This window comes from Gymnoscopelus braueri, assembly GCF_963280865.1.
Source record: "Gymnoscopelus braueri genome assembly, chromosome: 2".
Lineage (NCBI taxonomy): Eukaryota > Metazoa > Chordata > Actinopteri > Myctophiformes > Myctophidae > Gymnoscopelus > Gymnoscopelus braueri.
In genome coordinates this window covers 46,859,312-46,880,341 of record NC_137604.1, presented here as the reverse complement: position 1 = coordinate 46,880,341, position 21,030 = coordinate 46,859,312, and the positions used below count along the sequence as shown (strand labels likewise).

At 41.7% G+C, this 21,030-nt stretch overlaps 3 protein-coding genes and 1 long non-coding RNA gene across 9 annotated transcripts in view; 3 read left to right on the top strand and 1 right to left on the bottom strand.

Moving 5' to 3' along the window:
* Nucleotides 1–3,609, top strand: part of kcnq5b (potassium voltage-gated channel, KQT-like subfamily, member 5b) — a 131,569-nt gene extending 127,960 nt beyond the window's left edge. For all 6 annotated transcript variants that reach the window (XM_080417383.1, XM_080417380.1, XM_080417382.1 and 3 more), the window contains 2 exons: nt 527–653; nt 1,531–3,609. In XM_080417383.1, the coding sequence (XP_080273509.1) occupies nt 527–653; nt 1,531–2,793 (1,390 nt within the window). In that variant the 3' untranslated portion in view covers nt 2,794–3,609. The remainder of the gene's footprint in view (nt 1–526; nt 654–1,530) is intronic.
* LOC308077323 lies at nt 2,984–5,746 on the bottom strand. Its single transcript, XR_013932389.1, has 2 exons — nt 4,909–5,746; nt 2,984–4,407 (listed from the first exon to the last, which is right to left on the bottom strand). It is a non-coding gene; the product is annotated as an uncharacterized lncRNA (long non-coding RNA).
* A 1,966-nt stretch (nt 5,747–7,712) lies between these two features.
* Nucleotides 7,713–16,266, top strand: lap3 (leucine aminopeptidase 3). The gene is made up of 13 exons (XM_080417672.1): nt 7,713–7,893; nt 9,472–9,587; nt 10,018–10,072; nt 11,154–11,259; nt 11,451–11,610; nt 12,443–12,607; nt 12,988–13,146; nt 13,850–13,974; nt 14,259–14,347; nt 14,655–14,757; nt 15,132–15,211; nt 15,327–15,436; nt 15,693–16,266. Exons 1-13 carry the CDS (start codon nt 7,801–7,803, stop codon nt 15,877–15,879), a joined length of 1,548 nt encoding a protein of 515 aa, XP_080273798.1. The 5' UTR covers nt 7,713–7,800; the 3' UTR covers nt 15,880–16,266.
* A 924-nt stretch (nt 16,267–17,190) lies between these two features.
* Nucleotides 17,191–20,022, top strand: med28 (mediator complex subunit 28). Its single transcript, XM_080417930.1, has 4 exons — nt 17,191–17,360; nt 17,582–17,648; nt 18,630–18,742; nt 19,578–20,022. The coding sequence occupies exons 1-4, from the start codon at nt 17,196–17,198 to the stop codon at nt 19,779–19,781; spliced, it is 549 nt and encodes a 182-aa protein (XP_080274056.1). The 5' UTR covers nt 17,191–17,195; the 3' UTR covers nt 19,782–20,022.
* Nucleotides 20,023–21,030: the final 1,008 nt, after the last annotated feature.

Here is a 21,030-nt window from a genome sequence, read left to right as displayed (position 1 = left end):
ACTCTGATAAAATACAGTATGCTCTGATGAAGGCTCTTAGCCAAAACGCGTAAGCCATTGATTAGAAATTTGGGATGTGCTACCTTTTTCGGATTTTTTCAATTCCTATTTTTGATATCAAACCTTCATCATTCTTGTGTAGTGTTGAGTGTTTTTGTGTTCGCTGGCTCCCGTGTTGCCAAATCATGTGCGTGAAACAAGCGCCGGTGTTGCCACATCCGTGAAACAAGCGGACCATCTGTGAAACAAGCGGACCATGACGCACTATGGGTGCTCATATCACCCGACGGGTATGGTCTAGTGTTTTTAATTCAGCAGATCCATCAAATCCAGTGATGGTACACAAAAAGTACAATTATGTACATATTGTGTTATTTTCTTCTTTTCATTGTGGGATTCCTTTGGGATTTTAATTTACTTACCATTCTTTACATCGTCCTGTTACTAATCTCTGACCAATTGTGTGTGCGTGCGTGTGTGTGCGCGTGCGTGTGTGTTGTTGTGCGTGTGCGTGCGTGCGCTCCAGAGTGGACCAGATCCTAGGGAAAGGCCAGATCCCTCTGGATAAGAAGATCAGAGAGAAGCTGCTATCTGATGGAGATATTCTGGAGGACATGAGCATGATGGGTCGTGTCTGTAAGGTGGAGCGACAAGTCAGTACTTGGTACCCAGTTTGGTACTTTTATTATCTGTTCTAGTTCTTCTTCTTCTCTATTCTTCTCTGACGTTAATCGTAATAAAGGCACCCATCATATAAAACAATCTAATGTTAAAATCCTCAGTGATACTGAGTGTTGCATACATGTGCATTTTAAGCCATTTATATTTTTGACAGTCAGTTCGAGTTCAACACACCAGAATCTCAGAGCAACGTACCGCTCGTTAAAGGGTTTATTCATTTGTTTGTCTATTTGTTAACTTCTTCTATTTTTAGTCTTACTTGCCTTGCAGGTACACAAACACTCCTGTCCGGTGGTAATGTTAAGTAGTTAGATGCGGTTTCTCTCTCTTTGGGAGTGATAAACATTTGCCTGTATTTTGATTCTTGAAATAGTAATGCCATGCACATATTTTTCCAGTGCATACTGCAGGCCTTGTTGAGGAGATTTGGAAGAGATTATGGAGCTGTGGCTCCAAAAATAATCCATTATTTTATGTGGGAAATTGTATATCCAAATGCAAACCAACTTGAGTGCTGACACAACTAGGGCTGTTTGTCCAATGTAGGGGGTGGAGTGTGTGTGGGGGGGTCTATTACACTTTTGCCTTCCCTCTTTCACTTCCTTTCTTCTATCCTTTCTTTCCTTCATTCATTCATTTGTTCTTTCCTTCATTTAGTTGTTCTTTCCTTTCTTCCTTCAAGCCTTTCTTCCTTCCTTCCTTCCTTCCTTCATTTAATTGATTCTTTTGTGAAGCACTTTGTAACACTGTTTTGAAAGGCGCTATACAAATAAAGCGTATTATTATTATTATTATTATTATTATTCATTTAACCTTGCTCCTCTGTCATTGTCTTCTGCCCTGTCATAGGTGCAGTCCATTGAGTCCAAGCTGGACTCCCTGCTGGACACCTATCGTCAGGTGTTGCATAAAGGCTCGTCCTCGGCCCTCACTCTGTCCACTCTGCCCCTGTTTGAGTTGGAGCAGACCTCTGACTCCGTCTTCAGCAAGGATCTGTCCTGCTCCACCCAGGTCAGCAGCGGTGGCGTGACCTCCACGGGGAGCTGCGTCACGCGCTCCTCCACCAACAACTCCCACCTCTCCAGAGGAGGACTCCAGCTCATCTTGGCGCCGCCCAACGAGATGAACCTCAACCTCAACGCCTCGGCCTCCACGCCGCCCTCAGTTCTGGGGTCCTCCTCCTTCAGCCCCCCGCCCCTACCTCATCTACATCACCACCACCACCACCACCACCATCCTTATTACCACCATCACCATCCCCAGGCTCAACTAGCGACGCCTGAGGGCGGTGGTGGTGAAGAGATGGGAGGGGGCTCACCCATTCTCACCCCTAACAGTGCCCCTAGTGGTGGGGGCAGAGGGACCCTCCACGGCAGGTTCCCGATGCTTGCCAGGCCTCCACCGCCTCCCCCTTCTGGCCGGACTCTTGGCCCCATCAACTCTAACCCTAGGTCAGAGGTGAAGGACCTCTGTGGACGTCTGGGCGAGCTGGTGGAGGCCAACAGCATCGTGGAGGACCTCCCCTTGCCGGGCAGAGGCAACGGCAGACTGAGCACTAAAGACGACAGCTGCTGGAGGAGACACATGAGCTTAGAGATGGAGCCCCTGGTGCCCCTGGCCCTGGGCTGCTGCTCATCAGGCCCCAGCAAGGTGGACCGAGGACTGGGCAAGTCCGTGTCCGTGCAGGACCTGATGCAGGCGGTCCCGGTGGCCATTCTGGACCCCCACCACAGCCACAGCCACAGCCACAGCCTCTCGTCCCCCAGCACCGGCAGTGACTCCCCCAACGCCTTCCACAGCGGCGGCCAGGACCCCGGGGGAGGAGGGGGCGGCGGCGGCGTCCGTCGGGGAGTGAGCGGGGGCGGCCACGGGTGGGGGGAGGAGGACCTCTTCATCAGTGACAGGGACATCGAGGCGCAGGGCCTTGGCTTCATCCCCCAGGTGGTGAATGCCGAGGCCCCCTCCTACTCCTCAGAACTCCTGAGAATTGGGCCCAGGGCAGGAGTAGGGGCCAGGGGGGGCTCCAACCCAAGCCTAGGCAGTGGTCACACATCCAGCCCTTCTGCTGGCAGTACTGAGTCCCTGAACATACCACATGTACGGCTAAAATAGACCCAGCTCAATGGACACGCAAAAGCCCTCACCACACAGAGACACTTTGTATCTTTTTGGGGGGGGGGGGTTGAGGGGGAAAGTGGGCTGGTTTGTTTATTTTGATGTCAGTTCATTTGATAAAGAGCATAGTATTTTTCGTACATGGTGATCTACATGAAATATTGCATGAGTTATCTTTTTCTTAAAAAAATAAAATAAATTATGACTGACAAATCAAAGACAAGCTACAGTGTGAAGGTACATGAAGTGGTGATTGGACACCAAAAATGGGTCGTTTAAAACAGTGGCTTGATGGCCGTAAGACATGTGCATGTGCACTGCATGTTTTCAGTGAAAAGTGCTGGTAACAAAACTTTACACCCAGCAATGCAAGTCGTTGACAGCTAAGCCTCATGGCAATAGCCTCTAGATAATTTACCCTTCATTGTGATCAGTACAACAACAATACATTTTCGGCAATGGAATCAATCGAATCCATTGATGCATAAAACATGTAAATCTGGTAATCTGGTCCAGACAGTCTTTTTCCTCAGTCTCTATACATTTGAGAGTCTGTTCAAAATTGTGAATGGCAAGTGAATGTTGCCTAAACATGGTATGTTCTTTACTATCTAAACCTAAAGAATTTGCTTGCAATGTATGAATAAAAAAATAAAAATAAAAGAAGTTGATGATCTGAATTTCATCAATCAATATCTCCATCATCCAGGGTTGCCTGCTAGTGTTTAAAAAGTACTGTCATTTTAAAAACTAATTGTGCTTGATTTAATTTGTATGAATAAATGCACTTATTTTCACATGGTACAAATATAACTCTGGAATGTAACTCTTCATTTCAAATCTTAATCCTACTCCAAACTCGGATTTCTTTTAACGGAATTGAATGAGGAACTCCTTTGAAAGGCACAACAAACATCCAGGCTGCGGTACGTGCCAAGTCTTAAGGCAATGTTTTGTGTCACTTCTGCCAGTTGGCTATGAGGACACACGCGCACGCACGCACGCACGCACGCACGCACGCACGCACGCACGCACGCACGCACGCACGCACGCACGCACGCACGCACGCACAGACACACACATTCACACACATTCTTGTGTATCCATTGTATAGCACAGGAAAGTTTCTATATAGAAGGTCAGTCCAGATGTAGTATCGCTCATTTAAAGGTCAATTATGCATCAATGGGTTTACCTGTTGACAACAATCGTTGTTTAAAAGTTAAACACATCTTGAATGTAATTTCTTGGTCTAAAAATTCAATGTCAGTGGATTTTCTTTTTAAGCAGTTTATTATGATCTAAAAACAAGGGGGAAGGTGTAAACAGCATTGTTACTTTTATAATAATTATGTTTTCACCAGCCGTTGTTTGTTTTTTGTTTAAAGTTCAACAAATATATTTTCCCATACAGTATAATGTGGGTTTACTTGGCTTTCCTGAAGTGGACATGTAGAATGTATCACTTACTGTATATCCTTATTCTTATCAGTGGAGGAACATTCGATCGAGTGTGAAGCAATGTGATATCATGACAATGACAACCTTTTGTTGCTGTGGTGCAGAATCAGGTACATCAGGTAAGACTTGCGGATGTCTTGCAAGTATGTTCTATGTATGGCCCATGGGCAGTGGTGGAAAAAGTACTCAAATGTTTTACTTAAGTAAAAGTATCAATACTGCAATGTAGAAGTACTCTGTTACAAGTAAAAGTCCGGAATTCAACATTTACTTGAGTAAAAGTAGGAAAGTATTGGTATCAAAATGTACTTAAAGTACCAAATTAAAAGTACTAAAATGTTTGAAAATAGCAGATCTACAAGCTCACAACGCGTCGCATTGTGAGCTTGTTGATCTGTTATTTTCAAATAGCTTATGTATAAAATACGGCTGAAGTGGTTAATGTACGTTTCATAATATCATAATTTATATCTGCAAAGTAACTAGTAACTAAAGTTTTCAAATAATTGTAGTGGAGTAAAAGTACAATATTTGCCTCTGAAATGTAGTGGAGTAGAAGTAAAAGTAGTGGAAATTGGAAATACTCAAGTAAAGTACAAATACCTCAAAATTGTACTTAAGTACAGTACTTCAGTAAATGTACTTAGTTACTTTACACCACTGCCCATGGGTAATCTATTACTGTACAACGCCACATGAAATGTAAGACACTTACACTGTAAGCCAAACAACAGCCAAATGTTACATCATACAGTACCAATAGGAACCTCATTGAAGGGTGAATATCCACGTTAAAGGCTTTACCAGATTATGTGAGGCAAGTTACTGGAGGGGTCAATTCACCTTGTTGAATCAAATCAAGTGGATTTAATTAAATGTATGAAATATTTGCAAAGCTACCATTAACAGTATATCCAAAGCCATTTGCAGTTTGTTACCTAAAGCTGCATTATGCAAGATTTTTAAACAGAAGTAGTTTATCAATATAAAAAAATCACTTAAGGGAATGAAAACATAAGATTAGCCCATTGGCCAAATTAAAATGCTGTAATCTGTTCCGCATTTATCACAAGCTTCAGCTTCTGAAGGTAGTGGTGAAAATATCAAAACAGTTACCTCTCACTGCCACTTGGGGCCGCCAGCATACTGCAAATGTGAAAATTATCCAGCGCTGATTTACATTTCGAATTGATTGGAAGGTAAATTGACCTTAATTCTAATGTGAAGTATACAAAATGTGCAGTACATATGGTGCCTTGCTTCTGTAGTTCCACATTTGCATTTTTTTCCTACGTGTCCTCAAACAATTCCAATGGTCTCCTCCTTGATTTAATTTTCTCTCCTTATGACTAGGGCATTTGACATTTTTTTGTTTCCACATCTTGCTACTGCAAAAAAAAATGATTTTAACATGTCAACATTCTGTCTCATTTAATCTAATTTATTTAAATTATGTGCACATATTTACACACAAGTAATAATCTCAGTTAGCTGCATAGAGCCTGTAATTCCATGAACATGCAAATTCACTTTTATTCTCATATGTCAATAAAAGAAATTCTAGCAAGAGTTTCACATGGTTTTCTTCATTCTGGGTTTCACAGTGTGGCTCTGCCGGAGTCTAGCCATCTATAAGGTCGCTGTGTCTGTCTGTCCACGGTCTAACCTTGTAAACTAGCCTACTTGGCTGATCAGCGTCGTATTACTTGTACACACCACCACCAGAAAGCTAAGGAACTCAATTCCTGAATATGTTTTCAATTTGGTCAATGACAACTGTTATTTTTGTAAATTAACAACCTCAGACCCACCATTCCTCAGACTATGGAATAATGTGACCACGAGGAAACACTGGCAGCAGCAGCCAATTGGCTACAAGCTGTGCATCTGGCACAGATGAAGAGCTCAGGGGTTTTAGAGCCTTCATTGTTGCTGTCATTAGATTTCTAGTCAAAGGGCTTTCAATCATGTGAACAACAGAGCCCCAAACGTCCTAATGAAAAACTGAAAGAATAGCCTAAACATCATGACAACCTTATAAGTGATTAAGTGTTTATCGACTCAGACTTTAGAGGGGCTGAGTCGCTTACTCCATGCAATATGGGTCAACTCTGTGGGGAGAAATCCAAAAAGCAAGTTGATGCCCACTGCCCAGGCAGGGACCCATTTTCTCATAATCCACCAATGGGCATATGGAATCGACACCTCCATCCTCCTCAAGACAACAAAGCCTTTGTCTACCATAGAGACTATTTTTGTAAATTATCTAAAATCCATTAAATCTGCATTGGGAAGAGGGCAAGAGGCAGGTTGGCCTACAAAAACATGTCATCCCTATGAAATCCTGTGATAAATCTGTGGGGATCTCTGAGTATTGCAGAATAGGATGGGAGGAGATAACTAGGACGTGGCAGATTGAGTGGGAGAGGGAAAAGAGAGGAAGGTTTAATTACATCAAACACAATAGTGTTAGTGGAGGGAACATCACTCTGGGGAACATCAGGGGAGAACAGGTGATCATGACAAGGTTGAGTTTTTCACATTTATGGAGGACTATCTTGCATTGGGAAACTCGAGGATGGACTGTGTGAATGTGGGAAGGAAGAAACTGCAGCATCTGATCATATAGTGCTCCAAATACACAACAGAGAGGAGTGTGATGTTCTCTGCAGTGCTAGATGCTGTGGAATCCTACATTTCTAATGGAGGATTGGAGGAATCTGTGTAATATGTATAATGTATTATACATATTATATTATTATATTCACATATTATATCTATAATACACATATTATATCTATGTGTAATATGTATAATGGAGGAATCTACTCAGACCTGTGGAACATCAAATAGTGGTGAAAGCTGTGGTGGATTTTCTTGATTGATTTTCGTGGACTTTGATACAGGCAGGCCTGCACCGTATAGGGGGGGAAAGGTCACAGTATAAAAATGGACAGTAACAGATTCACAGCTTTTCCGCTATAGTCCCCAGCAAGAATTGAACCCTGCCTCTAAACATTTGTGATGATGACATAGCATAGGTAGGTAATGCTTTATGTAGCCTGCTTTCTGTCACATTAGGCCAGAGGTTCTCAACCTGTAGGTCGGGACCTCCAGGTCTGGGGGTCCCCAGATGACAGTGAAGTGACAATTTAAGGATACCAAAAAAAAAAAAAGGAAGAGGATAAAAAGCAAACTATATTATGAAAACTGGTCAGACATTGGCCAAATTGTCATATAATTTAAGAAAGAGGCAAACATTTTGAAAATAGATGATGATTGGCCAGATGATGATGAAAAGGTTGAGAAGTTCTCAATGAGAACCACTGCATAAGGCTACCTCTCCATCACCACTACTTTCACTGCAGTATCGCACTAATGACACCAGGTGGCGAGAGTGGGGCCCTTTGATAACCTCGTCGCTTGTGGATGACGACAAAACCAGGGCGACCGGTGGGGTTATGTGTTTGTAGTCCAATAACACATGTTACAGAAGACCTTGATCAACATTTAGAACAAAATACGTAAATACAACAGTTGACAATGTTTCCTTTAAGAACAGCTATCCCGATAGCACTGCGGAGCAACACGTGTAGATTCTTCTCTGCTTCTCAAGCCAAACTGAATGCCAGGAAAGTAAGTAGTCTAACGTCAGTTAGGATAGCATTAGCAGACAGCAGAGGGGTCATCTGTACTCCACACAGCATGAGTACATTAATCAATAGCTTTGTGTGAAAGTTAATGATTGAGAGAGGTTATTCTCCTATAAGTCTGTACGGTGCAAACTGTCACCTTTTCATTCTAATTTCTAAAGACCATACAGTCCTTGTCTCTTTGCATTGGTTCCATGTCACTTTACCACTTAAAGATTCTGCTAAATACATTTGATCTTATAACTCTTATATCTCCATGTCTGTTCTCTAGATTGAAATGATTTCAGTCTACAGAACCGACAATATCCTATATTGCATTATTTGGCTTTCAGTGAAATCCAAAGGAGACTTAGCCCTAGAATGGCTGTGATATTACATACATTTCTTGTATTACATGTTATATCACAGCCATAGGGCTGTTTATCTGGAATACATGAAATATCACAGCCACTCTTAGATGCTGTTTTTGCTATCTGGCATCTAGTCGAGAGTTGCAATACCAACCCTTGACAGCCCATTCATCCAAACAGAAAAGTCCTATCTGATTGTATTAAACAACGTTAAAGGGATATTTCACTTTCAAAAAAACTTTTGGTGATTTTATCGTCTACTCAGGCTTTTGTGAGCCCCCAGATAGTTTTTAAGTTGCTTGATTCAGTATTTAGATATTAGATATTAATTTGATCAGACACGCCCCCTTCCTATACAAACCCATTGTAACTTCAAACTCCATTTTAAACATGTAAGATTCATCAAAAACACCCGTCCTTGGTTCTGGTGACTCATACCGACCCCCTAATACGCGAGGGGGCCGTGTTTTTTCAATTACTTTTTTCATTTATTTTTAATATTTTTTTGGGAAAATGAAAAAAATAAAATACAATAAAAAAATAAAATAAGAAAAATTAAATAAAATCTCTGAAAAACACGGCCCCCTCACGCATTAGGAGAGCAGGGTGAGTCACCAGAACCAAGGACGGGTGTTTTTGATGAATCTAACATGGTTAAAATGGAGTTTGAAGTTACAATGGGTTTGTATAGGAAGGGGGCGTGTCTGATAAAATGAATATCAAATATCTAAATACTGAATCGAGCAACTTAAAAACTATCTGGGGGGCTCACAAAGGCTTGAGTAGATGATAAAATCACCAAAAGTTTTTTTGAAAGTGAAATATCCCTTTAAACTCACCAACATTGCAGCTGTATGGTAAGCTTGGATTATCCTCTTTGTATCTGCCCACTTTTTGTTTCTTAAACATCCACCATAGACATGTTAACAGCTACTTTCTGTTAATAAATTCTGTGCAGTTAAATTTAAAGTGTCCAAGTTTGGAAGCGCTCTTTGGAAATCTCTCAATGGTCCTGCATACCACCTGTTTCGAAATTGCACATAATGCAGGAGGCAGCAGTAGGAACTAAGGAAGCCACTGCAGAACAGCTAAAACTGGTGCTTTCTCCTCTTGCTTCTGTTTAACAGCCGAGGTGCAGAGTTTTGGATGAGCTGAAGTCTCTGCATATATCACGTATGTCATGTATTAAATAAATATTATGTGTTTCTCAGGGTCTTGTGTTGGGTGTTTATGAGAAGGAGGGAGACGATTCCAGTCCTCATCTAACAGAGACTGCAGCAGGTTTTGACAGCACTGTGTCCGGAAAACTGTCAGAGGTGCTGAAAATGTGAGTCTACTGCACTGAACCTGCAGAACCAAACAATCAGAACTTTATTACCATTTACCAAGTATATGGGGTATATACCAGGCATTTTGCACATTGACCTCGACATAAACGATGAACAGTTAACACAGGACAACTGAAGAGCTAAGCTGTTTTTGCTATGGATATAAATGTTGTCCCATATCCTGAAGAAGTCATAATATAATTTATTACATGAGAGTGTTTTCCAGGCAGAGCTATTCTTCTGTTTGTAGTTGCAGAATGTCTGTTGAGCCTCTTTCGGTCACAACCCACTGGTAGAGGAACACAGTTTTAGATCACTGTCATTTGATGTAGATGATGACCCAGTTTTAGCATGTTTTTGTTTTAGCACTTTGCTATTGAATGGTTTCATTTAAAGTAAATTCTTTCTGTCTGTCTTTGTTTCTTTTAGCTCTGGCCCACCTCTTAAGAAAGGCGGCAACAGAATATTCTATGGACTCCATGAGGTAATGGGCTGCAATAACTGTAGAAATCCTGACAGTTAGTCACATGTGTGTAAGAGGGATGTTGTGTCCCATTACCAGTAGATAAGATGAGATAAGAACACTTAATTGTCCATTATTAAATTGATGTAAGTGGAAATTAAAATGAACAATTAAAATGAAAAACTTGGGGGTTTGATCAAAGTTTTTCAAATATAAAATTCATTTGTTTTTAGAAGAAGGCTGGTGCACATCTCAAAGGTTGGTGACAGGTGCGTAGGACAAAGGTGCAAATGTTCAAAAGGGGATCTCTGACAATAAAGTCAAAGGAAAAGGTCCCGCACTGTCGCACACTGTCTGGAACTTGCAAAAATGTTGCTCTTTATTACATCGACGTTTCGGTCGTTAGACCTTCATTAAAAAAAAGGCAATGCTCGTGGACTGATTGAAAGTGGTTAAAATCGGGACACATCGGCTACATAATTGCAGATATCGATGTTTATATCGGCAGGATGCATCGCGGTGCATTTGAACCCCTAGACTCAGTCATCATTCATCATTCGAGTCATTTGTCCAGCAGGCCTGATGGTGTTAACAACAGGTTTCTCCCTTTAGTTTCTGGCGGTACTTATGGTGAATGACGTTATGATTAGATCGATGGTAGTAGTTGTGGTGGGTGGTATCTGGGCACATAAGCACCCTCCACATTTCCATAGCATTGGTCCAGTCTTATTTCCTCTCGTTGACGGTAAGTTTTAACAGCGGGGTATTCAGGATAGTATTCTCCGGAAGTGCATTATTTGTCTTTGAGAGCCGGCAACTACTGGCGATAGCTGGCGAAGAGGCGATAGTCGAAAAGTGGACGGAGGGACGCTGTTGAAAATATTTTTTATCTTTTGGACGATGTCGTCCGGCGATAGCCAATCAAATTCATGTGTTGCTATGTTTACCTTCCACACGTACGGTATACGTACATACGGTAATCACAGCAGGAACGCCCTCTGGGCGATTTTTATCACACAGAGTCGCCTACTGTCTCCCGCTGTTAAAAGTACTGTGAGTGTCTCGTAGGATAATGCTGAGCTGTACTCCATGCATTCTCCAGGACTTTCCGTGCGTTGCACTGGTGGGGCTGGGGAAGAAAGATGCCAGTGTGTGTGGAGCAGAGTCATGGGACACCTGCAAGGAAAACATCAGAGCTGCAGTATCAAGTAAGAGTCAGAATCTAGAAGAAGCTTTGGTCATTTTTACTTTATTGGTTTATAAAATTAGGTTTTATAGGTCATTTTACTTGTGGCTCTGAATAAACCATGCTCTCTTAATAACGGTTTTGTAATTTATCTAAAAGGATATTTTAGATGTGTGATCGTGTGTGTGTGTGTGTGTGTGTGTGCGTCTACAGTGGGCTGCAGGCAGCTTCAGGACCTGGAGTTGAGTCACGTTGAGGTGGACAGCTGCGGTGACGCCCAGTCATCAGCAGAGGGTGCCGTACTGGGCTTGTTTGAATATGACCAACTCAAAACCAAGAAGAAGACCAAAGTGGCCGCGCAGCCACATGGAAGGTATATGCCCAATCTCTTTGTCAACTCAATAAAAGGAGAACTGAACCCTCCTTGACTAAATGATGTCACCTGCATGTTCAGCATAAATGCATGAGTACAAGAGGGTGTAAGGCCTCAAAATGTAATAAATATGAGGGATGGGTTAGCACTTTGGGACATGACATTACTGTGACAAAGACCCTACTGGCTCATTACCATTTTCTGTAACCCTGTTTGGAACTGTGCTATACAAATAAATTCATTATGATTATATTCCTATACGTATTACGTAATATAATTAATTCAAGTGTTTGATGGTTGCTTCCCAACAGTAAGTCCAGCACAACAGAAAGCACTACATAATACATAATACACTTAAAGGACCCTATTGGTGTCAATATGTCACTGCATGTCATTGTCTATATACAGCTTTGGTCATATATTGTACATAAAAATTGAAAATGTTCGCATTAATTTATTTACATTTTCTCATGTCATTAAAATGTTACCGAACTCACCTGAATAATTGAGTGAATGTTTACTAATTGTTTTCGCTAGACTTTTCTAGTTACTCTCTGCTTTAAAATAGATTATAACGTATAGAATAACATAACATAACAATAACATAGCTTTGACTAAAAGTAACCAATGATATTTAGTGTGGTTTTGAAGCAAGTTTCAAGTCTACCAGTTAATTTTCATACCGTATTGAAATGAATGGAATCCAATCACTTTCACACACACACAAAACAAAACTTGAGTCATAGACTTTGGGCTAAACGTTCCAGAACATTGGTATGGTGCTTTAACACAATGATACTGCATGTACTGTATGTGTGTGTGTTGTTCCTAGTGTCGATATGGAGGCATGGCAGAAAGGAGTCCTGTATGGAGAAGGCCAGAACTTGGCCCGCTTACTCATGGAAGCACCCGCCAATCACATTACTCCTACGGTGTTTGCCAACACCATCGAGGAGCAGCTGGCACCATACACTGACCGAGTCAAAGTCCACAAGAGGTGAGTGTTAAGTGTATGGTACTGAGTTAAAGTCCATAAGAGGTGAATGTTACCATACGCTTACTGAGTCAAAGTCCACAAGAGGTGAGTGCTGAGTCAAAATCCATAAGAAGTGAATGTTACCATACGCTAACTGAGTCAAAGTCCACAAGAAGTGAGTGTTAACATATAGTATACTGAGTCATAGTCCACAGGAGGTGAGTGTTGGGCATTTAATTTGAGGAATAAGAGTGCATTACATTAAATTAAGTGTTTCCATGTGATGTACATTTACCAGATGTAATACAGTCTCTTATGGCTTCTTCCATGAGTTTCTGTGACAGTGGCCTGAATAGAGTTTCTGCAGACGACGGGCCTCCTTAAGTTCTGTATCTCTTCAGGGGTCAGGCCTGGATAGAGGAGCAGGAGATGGGAGCATTTCTCAGTGTGACTAAAGGCTCAGATGAGCCCCCTGTGTTCCTGGAGCTGCACTACAATGGCTGCCCCGATCACACACAGGCGCCCCTGCTACTGGTGGGCAAGGGTGTCACCTTTGACAGGTAAACCATAGTGCGAAAACCCTTCTAGCCTTCACCTTAGCTCTGTGCTGCCCTGTAATGTTGGCAGGTTACGAAATTAACGTTATACTTTACCAGCCAAATGTCTGATAGATGAAACTTCTTAAACAGGCACTTGGAAGGTGTTCATTTATGACCCTGGATGTTGGCAATAAGAGCTGAAGCATAAGAGAAGAACGCTGGAGCAGCACGGACAATTTAAGCCTTTTATTGATGCAGTGCAAGTAAAAGATTGACTGACGACCTTCCTCAGAGTCATGACTCTGAGGAAGGTCGAAAGACCGAAACGTCAGTCAATCTTTTACCTGCACTGCATCAATAAAAGGCTTAAATTGTCCGTGCTGCTCCAGCGTTCTTCTCTTATGCATCTATTGTCCCTACCCTTGTGACGCACCGGACTGGCCGTTTAAGGCTGAGGCGCAACAGTAGAATCCCTTTGTTCTCAAGAGCTGAAGCAGAAATACTTTATTGGCCAGTATGAGGTTCATGCTATACATGGGAGTTTTGCCTTTGGCACGTGATGCATTAACAACATTAAACAATTAACACAGGCCTACAGATAAAGCACATGGACATACAGGACTGGCATTGGATATATAGGTGTAAAATGTATGCTTCCACATTTAGACACACTTATATTATTGACAATCAGTCATTGTTCACATTGCTTTCTTCTTCCGTTCAGTGGTGGTATCTCCCTGAAGCCACCCTCCGGAATGGACGCCATGCGAGCTGACATGGGCGGAGCCGCCACCGTGTGTGCGTCCATCGTCACGGCAGCAGCCCTCAAGCTGCCAGTCAACATTATCGGTGAGGCTGCTGGCACAAACCCCCTGTTGTGTAGCTTTTCTTTGTTATGCCTCATCAACGAGAAACAGACCGTGATTATTTGGATAACCATGTGAACATTTTTTGTATAAATGTTTCAAAATACAATACAGTACATGTAATTTTGTCAGGCAAGGATTGAAGCAACATGTCTTAAATAAGAGGCATTATTTATTACCTTTTTTCAACTAGCCTGAAAATGTCATGGAATAAATCTTGTGTTTTTCACTTGATTGCTTATCTCTTCAGTCTTCTCTGTCTGTCAGGTCTAGCTCCCCTCTGTGAGAACATGCCCAGTGGAAAAGCCAGCAAACCAGGGGATGTAGTCCGAGCCAAGAATGGTAAAACCATCCAGGTGTGTGGGCCACAGCGCATTTAAGATGTTCACCGCTGATTAAACCCCATTACAAATGTGTGAATGCTGGGATTCCAAATGCATTTGATAGCCAAATGGGACGTGACCACTGATGGTCAATGACAACAGGCTGGTGCATCTACGTTTCTTCAGAATATCTGTGGCACCACTCCCAGCTTGAATGGATTTTTGCAAGTCTGTTGTTTGCTGTTCTTGTCAGACATGCTGTGTTCTTCAACTCATTTCATTTGTATGTCCGAGTTATCGTAGATCAACTGGTTTTTTTAAATTTGTCCTTACTGTGCAGGTTGATAATACAGATGCAGAAGGGAGGTTGCTCCTGGCTGATGCTTTGTGTTATGCTCACATCTTCAACCCCAGGGCCATCGTCAACGCCGCTACACTAACAGGTGAGACACATGGAAAAATGTGTCTCTGTGCATAACTGTATACCTCGGTTTCCTGTTACGGGTCATTTCCCAATAGCTTCATTTGATTGCCGGATTTGATTGGCTTGTTTGATGCTGAATCAATCAAACAAAGCTGGGAGAAAATGAACCACAACAGGAAATAGGTATGCCACCTTCTGGAAACCCGGGACTTAATTTATGCACAGAGCCTATTAGGGCTCTATAGATCCAAAACGAGGTGATTACAATGTTTTTTGGGACAGCTACTCAGTTTTGTTGAAGGCTTTTACTTGTGCATTAAGAAATATTAGAAATATGACTCACTTGGGGATGTTAACTTTTGGACAATAATGGCTGCTGCTTTTTTCTCTAAGGGGCCATGGATGTCGCTCTCGGCTCTGCAGCAGCTGGAGTGTTCACAAACTCTGACTGGCTCTGGCAGCAGCTGCACAAGGTACACACACACACACACACACACACAGTGCTATAGCTGATTATTTGTCATGTGTTTGTATGAGTTTGCGATTGTCTTTTTAAATGTGTGTGTGTGTGTGTGTGTGTGTGTGTAGGCTAGTGTGGTGACAGGTGACAGGGTGTGGCGGATGCCGTTGTTCCAACACTACACCAAGCAGGTGACTCAGAGCCAACTGGCCGACCTCAATAACATCGGCGGCAGCCGGTACGTACTGTAGCTCAACACACGCTGACCCTGAGCACTGTCAGATACCCTCAAATGTTTGATTCATTGTGTTCTATATTTATTTATACAACAAAATTACAGTAAAATAAGGCAATAAAGTACAAAATGAAGGTAAATTGCCTTGTTTGCCCCAGATCACAAGCCCATATCACCCTGCTAAACAGTTGTGGTGGTGGGGGGAAATATACATAAATAAATATAAAATTATAAACTATATGAATCTGTATCTCGTCAGTTCTGGTGGTGCGTGCACAGCAGCTGCCTTCCTGAGAGAGTTTGTCACAGCGCCCCACTGGGCTCACCTGGACATCGCTGGGGTCATGATGAACAAAGATGAGATCCCCTACCTGAGGAAAGGCATGTCAGGCAGGCCGACACGTACGCTGGTGGAGTTTGCTGCTGGACTGACCAGCCAAGCCTGAGTGACTGGAGCCGCACACAACCAGCACAACATGAGGTGTTGATGCTGAAGAGCGTGTTAACTCTGATGTGTTATGAGGAGAAAACTGCTATTATTCTCTCAAAGTGGGGTCCAGGGTCCCCCAGGGGTCCTTGAAGAGGTTCCAGGGGGTCCCCAGCAAAATGAGGAACAGTTTAACCAACAAGACAAATGTTCACTTATGATGATCCCTGGCAATACAGTCCTGTGTGTCTGTCTGTCTCTCTGTCTGAGAATGAGAAAGCTTCAATGACTGACAAAACATACTGCCTATTTGTCATATGTTGTGGAAGTGCTCTGAACAATTCATAGCCATCTGAATGTCTTTTCAAAGTAAAATGGATATTATAAATAAAGCATATATTACAGACGTTTAAGGTTTTGTTTTTTATCCCCACCTACACGGCAGTGTACAAAACTGAAATATTCCCTCCCCCCCCCCCCCCTTACCCTACCCAATAATTGGTAGGGTAAGTTTCAAAAGACAGATTTTTCCTATATTTTTGTTTTGGGGATCTGGAGATGAGTGCTTGAGACAAGTGCTCATTGAACTGGGCAAACTAACAATATCTGTAACGTCAGTGTTACTAAGGTATCAGTCTAAATAAATATTTACATAATTTTCCCCTTTCAAGTTTTAATGCAGGTCCGAGGTCCCTTTGTTAAAGGCAGGTCGTTTTTCCAACTGTCATTTTGTAAATCAGTGAAGTTAGACAACAGCAAGACAACAGAACTGACTCATGTTTTCTGAAACTATGAACTTTAAACTTGGGAGAAATAATATTCGAAAACTTGTTGATTTTGATTATTATTACAAAACATACACTTCAGCCCTATATATATATATATATATATATATATATATATATATATATATATATATATATATATATATATATATATATATATATATATATATATATATATACATACATACTTTGGCTATTTGAAAATAGCCGATCTACAAGCTCACAATGCATGGCGGTGCGAGGCAGTGTGAGCTTGTAGATCTGCTATTTTCAAAAGATTTTTATAAAATCATTTTAGACATTTGAAAACATGTGAAATGGGACATTTTGCATATTGAGTAGGCTACTTTTACTTTTGGTCCTTTAAGTATAACTTTTGTACTTTTGCTCGAGCACATTTTGAATGACGGACTTTCACTTGTTAACAGAGTACTTACATTGCAGTATTGATACTTTTACTTAAAGTAAAAAAAAAAAATAGTACTTCTTCCGCCACTGTTTTGATTTTGTGGCTCCTCCTCCTCCTCCATAAACAAACAGTAGAACCAAGATGGCGTCCTCCATGGGTGGAATGTTCCCCGGCCTGCAGCCCGGGCCAGGTGGTGCTGCTCACCCCGCCGGTGGACCGGGCCAGCCGGGTCTGCTCCCCGGGGCAGCGAACAGGGCTCCGCCGGGAAACAACACGCTGGTGGACGATCTGGAGGCTTCATTTGAGGTATTATAGGTGCTTCTGACTGGGATAGCTAGCTAGTTAGCTTTATGTTAGCTGAACGAGAAGCTAACTGAATGTTAAAGTATGTAAATGTTTACTTTTAAGTGTAACCAGTGTCGTATCAGAGATGCAATTTAACTTTTAGCTAAAAAAAATGTTACAGAATCTCAGTAACATTAAAGATGCTGTTGTGATTAAACTAAGTAATGCTGTGCGTCCTGTAGGCGTGCTTTGCCTCTTTGGTGAGTCAAGACTACGTCAACGGAACCGATCAGGAGGAGATTCGAACCGGTGAGTTACCTAGAGAGAATGGCATTTATTTAATGCATAGCCTTTTCTCTTCGCACGCAGATGATGGGGAACGAGGCTACATTTAATGTGCAGTGCACTGTTGTGTTCCCAGGGCAATACAATACATTCACCGGTTTGCTGTAATTTAAATGAAATAACTATTTAGAAAAGAAAATTAGAAAGTAAATTTCTATACAAAAGGATGCTAAAAGGATTAAACCCCAAAACAGCCCATTAATTGAAACAAATAATTGTTATCTGATTGTTCTCACTCACCAACATAGCAGGTGTACGGAAAGCTTGGATTATACTCTTTGTATCTGTCAAGTTTTTGTTTCATAAATGTCCAGGACCGTTGAGTGATTTCCAATGAGTGCTTCCAAACTCGAACACTTTTAACAATAATCACCTGCACACAAAAAAAAGTTTTACTAAGTATATCATAACATGTCTACGGTGGATTTTTATGAAACAGAAACTTGACAGATACAACGAGGATTGGATAATCCAAGCTTTCCTTACAGCTGCAATGTTGGTGAGTTTAATGTTGATAAATACAATCAGGTAGTTGATTTCAGTTTCAATGAATGAGCTGTGAAGTGTTGGTATTGCAACTCTAGACGCCAGATATCATTATAGCAAGTGGCTTGCTGTCCTGTGGGAACACCATACAGATAATGGTTGTGACACCTATAATATCTCACATTTAGTTAGCACTTATTTAAGTACTCAAATTCACTTTAGGGGAAAGGAAAACAAGAAAAGAAACCAACTTTATTTGGAAGCAAAAAGACAATACAACGAGTTATGTCTCAGAGTAAAATTTGTAAAAAAAAACAGTACCCCCACCCCACCCCCAATTAAAAAAAAAGAAATGAAATCCATTTCCAAATATTGTCATAAAAACAATGGATGTCTTTACATGTACCATGTTTTTAGTTGAAATATGACATCACTCATCTACCTTTCTGTTTATCCAAGGTGTGGACCAGTGCATCCAGAAGTTCCTGGATGTAGCTAGACAGACGGAATGCTTCTTCCTGCAGAAACGGCTTCAGTTATCTGTGCAGAAGCCAGAACAGGTTGTGAAAGAGGTAATGTCATGTACATACTGACTGTATCTGCTGGTCTGCTACGTGTATATGTAGATATCTTGATTTTATTTAATTTGAGTTCTCTTTGACATGCTTCTATTTTCTTAATTTTTTTAGATGTTTTTTTTTGGCTTTTGTCTTTATTGATAGAATTTACTCTCCCTTTCTGAAAAACAACAAAATGATGGAGCATGCGCAAAACCAAATTTCACCCATTTCTTTACACCTATGAACCAGTGATGTGACAATAAAGTTGATTCTAGTCTTTGCAGCCATCATCTCATGGTGCTTTTTTTGGTGCTTTTTTTTTTAGCCTAAACTAGTGATTCCTTATTTGTATGTCTTGACACCTGTCACCTACTGGCACCGCCTTCGTGTAAAGACGTGTAAACGTGTAAACACAAAGCATTGAACTGCAACTCAATGTGAGTCAGTTTCTCTTGGTTAGTTATTGTAATGTCTAGATATTGAAACCTGTGGGAACAATACCTCTGTCTGGGAGCTGCAGTCTGACTGCAGTCTGACTGTGGGTTCAGTTGTATTGCATTTATTTCCCTTTTATCTTGCTTAATGATTTGTCTACATTTGCATATTTTTCATGCTTTCCTGACAATACTATCTTTAAAAAAAAGAAATCTTGTGTACATTTGCTTTATTATTATTATATTGTTATTACCAAAGCAAATTGTCTGAGGAGCTGTCTGAGGTACCTGTAAAAAATACCTAATAATAAAGACCACCTTGTAACCTCCTCCTTTTTGACCAGACTCTGAGTAAGGACAGTAAGCAGGCCCACTCTCATAGACAATTCCATGTGTTTCTATCTTGTCTGCAGGATGTGTCAGAGTTGCGTAACGAGCTCCAGAGGAAGGAGTTACTGGTCCAGAAGCACCTGTCCAAGCTGCACCACTGGCAGCAGGTTCTGGAAGATGTGAGCACTCAGCATCGTAAACCCTCTGACCTGCCTCCTCCTGGACCCCTGGCCTTCCTGGAACAGGCCTCTGCCAGCCTGCCCCCTGCACCCTTAAAACCTAGCTAAACATACAGGGCAGGCCTCTGCCGACCTGCCGCATTAAAACCTCAGTATGAAGTTACCTGAAAAACATGTACACACACCCACACACTTGTATTTGTCATACTGGGCTTAGTCTTTACCAAAGTTCAGTTATGTAGATTGTTTTATTTAAATATTGTTTTCTGTATTTTTGATGGCTTTTGTAAATATATCTGAACTCTTTTCTTTTTTTTTACTGAAATAAAATGTGTCTTTTGGATCTGTACTTGTCTTAATTTTGTTTCATGTGACCCAAAACAATGCACAAATAAGGGTTTCTGCTGTGCTGTATTTCTGAGTGACAGGGGATGACGTGCAGCAAAGGTTCAAAGAATCTCTGGTCTGATGATTCTAACCCAGGCCAGCTGCAGGAAGAACTGTAGCCTTATTATTTATGTGGTATGCGTTCTTACCAGGATATTATTGCAAATGAAGGCTACTTATAACCAAGTTTAATTTTAACATTGCAACGTTGCATTACTCAACCATAGTCAAACCAGTGATACACCCCTTTTCTAATCACTGTTCTCATTCATATCTGTCCTGTTTGCCCAGGGGCGTAGCTTGACTTTATTTGCTGTGGGTTTTTGTATCAAAAGGGCCCCTGATATGGGTGTATCATGTGCAGCAATATATCACTACTTTAAACATTTACAGTATTAAACCGACTAAAATAGCCTACTAGTCTAAAATTAAGGAAACACTCAGAAAACAGCCACAACTGTGCACATTAACATTTGGTCTATATAAGGCCAGTAAACAGCATTCAGTGTAAAGTACAACACAAACAATTAATTAAGGTTAATAAACAAAAGGTTTACCATGATGATTAGAGAAGTATTTCAAGTTGTACAATGTGTATTATCACGACGCCAGGTTCACCACCAGTCTTCCACAGGTAGAGGGAGACATCTCTTTCTTCGCGGACACCCGGTCCAGCCGGAGGAACGTCTTTGCAGTCATGTCCTTGTTTCTGCATTTCCAATCCGCGGCAGCAAAATAAAAGGTATACCCCCCTACCCCCACCCCCTACCCCCCCCACCAGCTCCTCCGGTAGAGCTAACGATCCACCTGGGAGCCAGCAGACAGACGGATCAGTCCGTGACTCGACTGCAGCATTCGGAACTGAGCTCCGTCCGTCCGGCCGGTTCTGGTGGTGAAACGTAGAGAAGCAGCAGCAGCAGCAGCAGCCAGGCGGGCGGGCCAACACCCCGGCACGGCAGGCAGGGCAGCG

Bases quoted from the DNA above. Each gene is read 5' to 3' on its own strand.
- lap3 (XM_080417672.1), top strand. From the start codon at position 7,801: ATGTTTCCTTTAAGAACAGCTATCCCGATAGCACTGCGGAGCAACACG. The intron at 7,894-9,471 runs GTAAGTAGTCTA...TGTGTTTCTCAG, and splicing joins CCAAACTGAATGCCAGGAAA to GGTCTTGTGTTGGGTGTTTA. The intron at 15,437-15,692 runs GTACGTACTGTA...GTATCTCGTCAG, and splicing joins AATAACATCGGCGGCAGCCG to TTCTGGTGGTGCGTGCACAG.
- med28 (XM_080417930.1), top strand. From the start codon at position 17,196: ATGGCGTCCTCCATGGGTGGAATGTTCCCCGGCCTGCAGCCCGGGCCA. The intron at 17,361-17,581 runs GTATTATAGGTG...TGCGTCCTGTAG, and splicing joins ATCTGGAGGCTTCATTTGAG to GCGTGCTTTGCCTCTTTGGT. The intron at 18,743-19,577 runs GTAATGTCATGT...TCTTGTCTGCAG, and splicing joins CAGAACAGGTTGTGAAAGAG to GATGTGTCAGAGTTGCGTAA.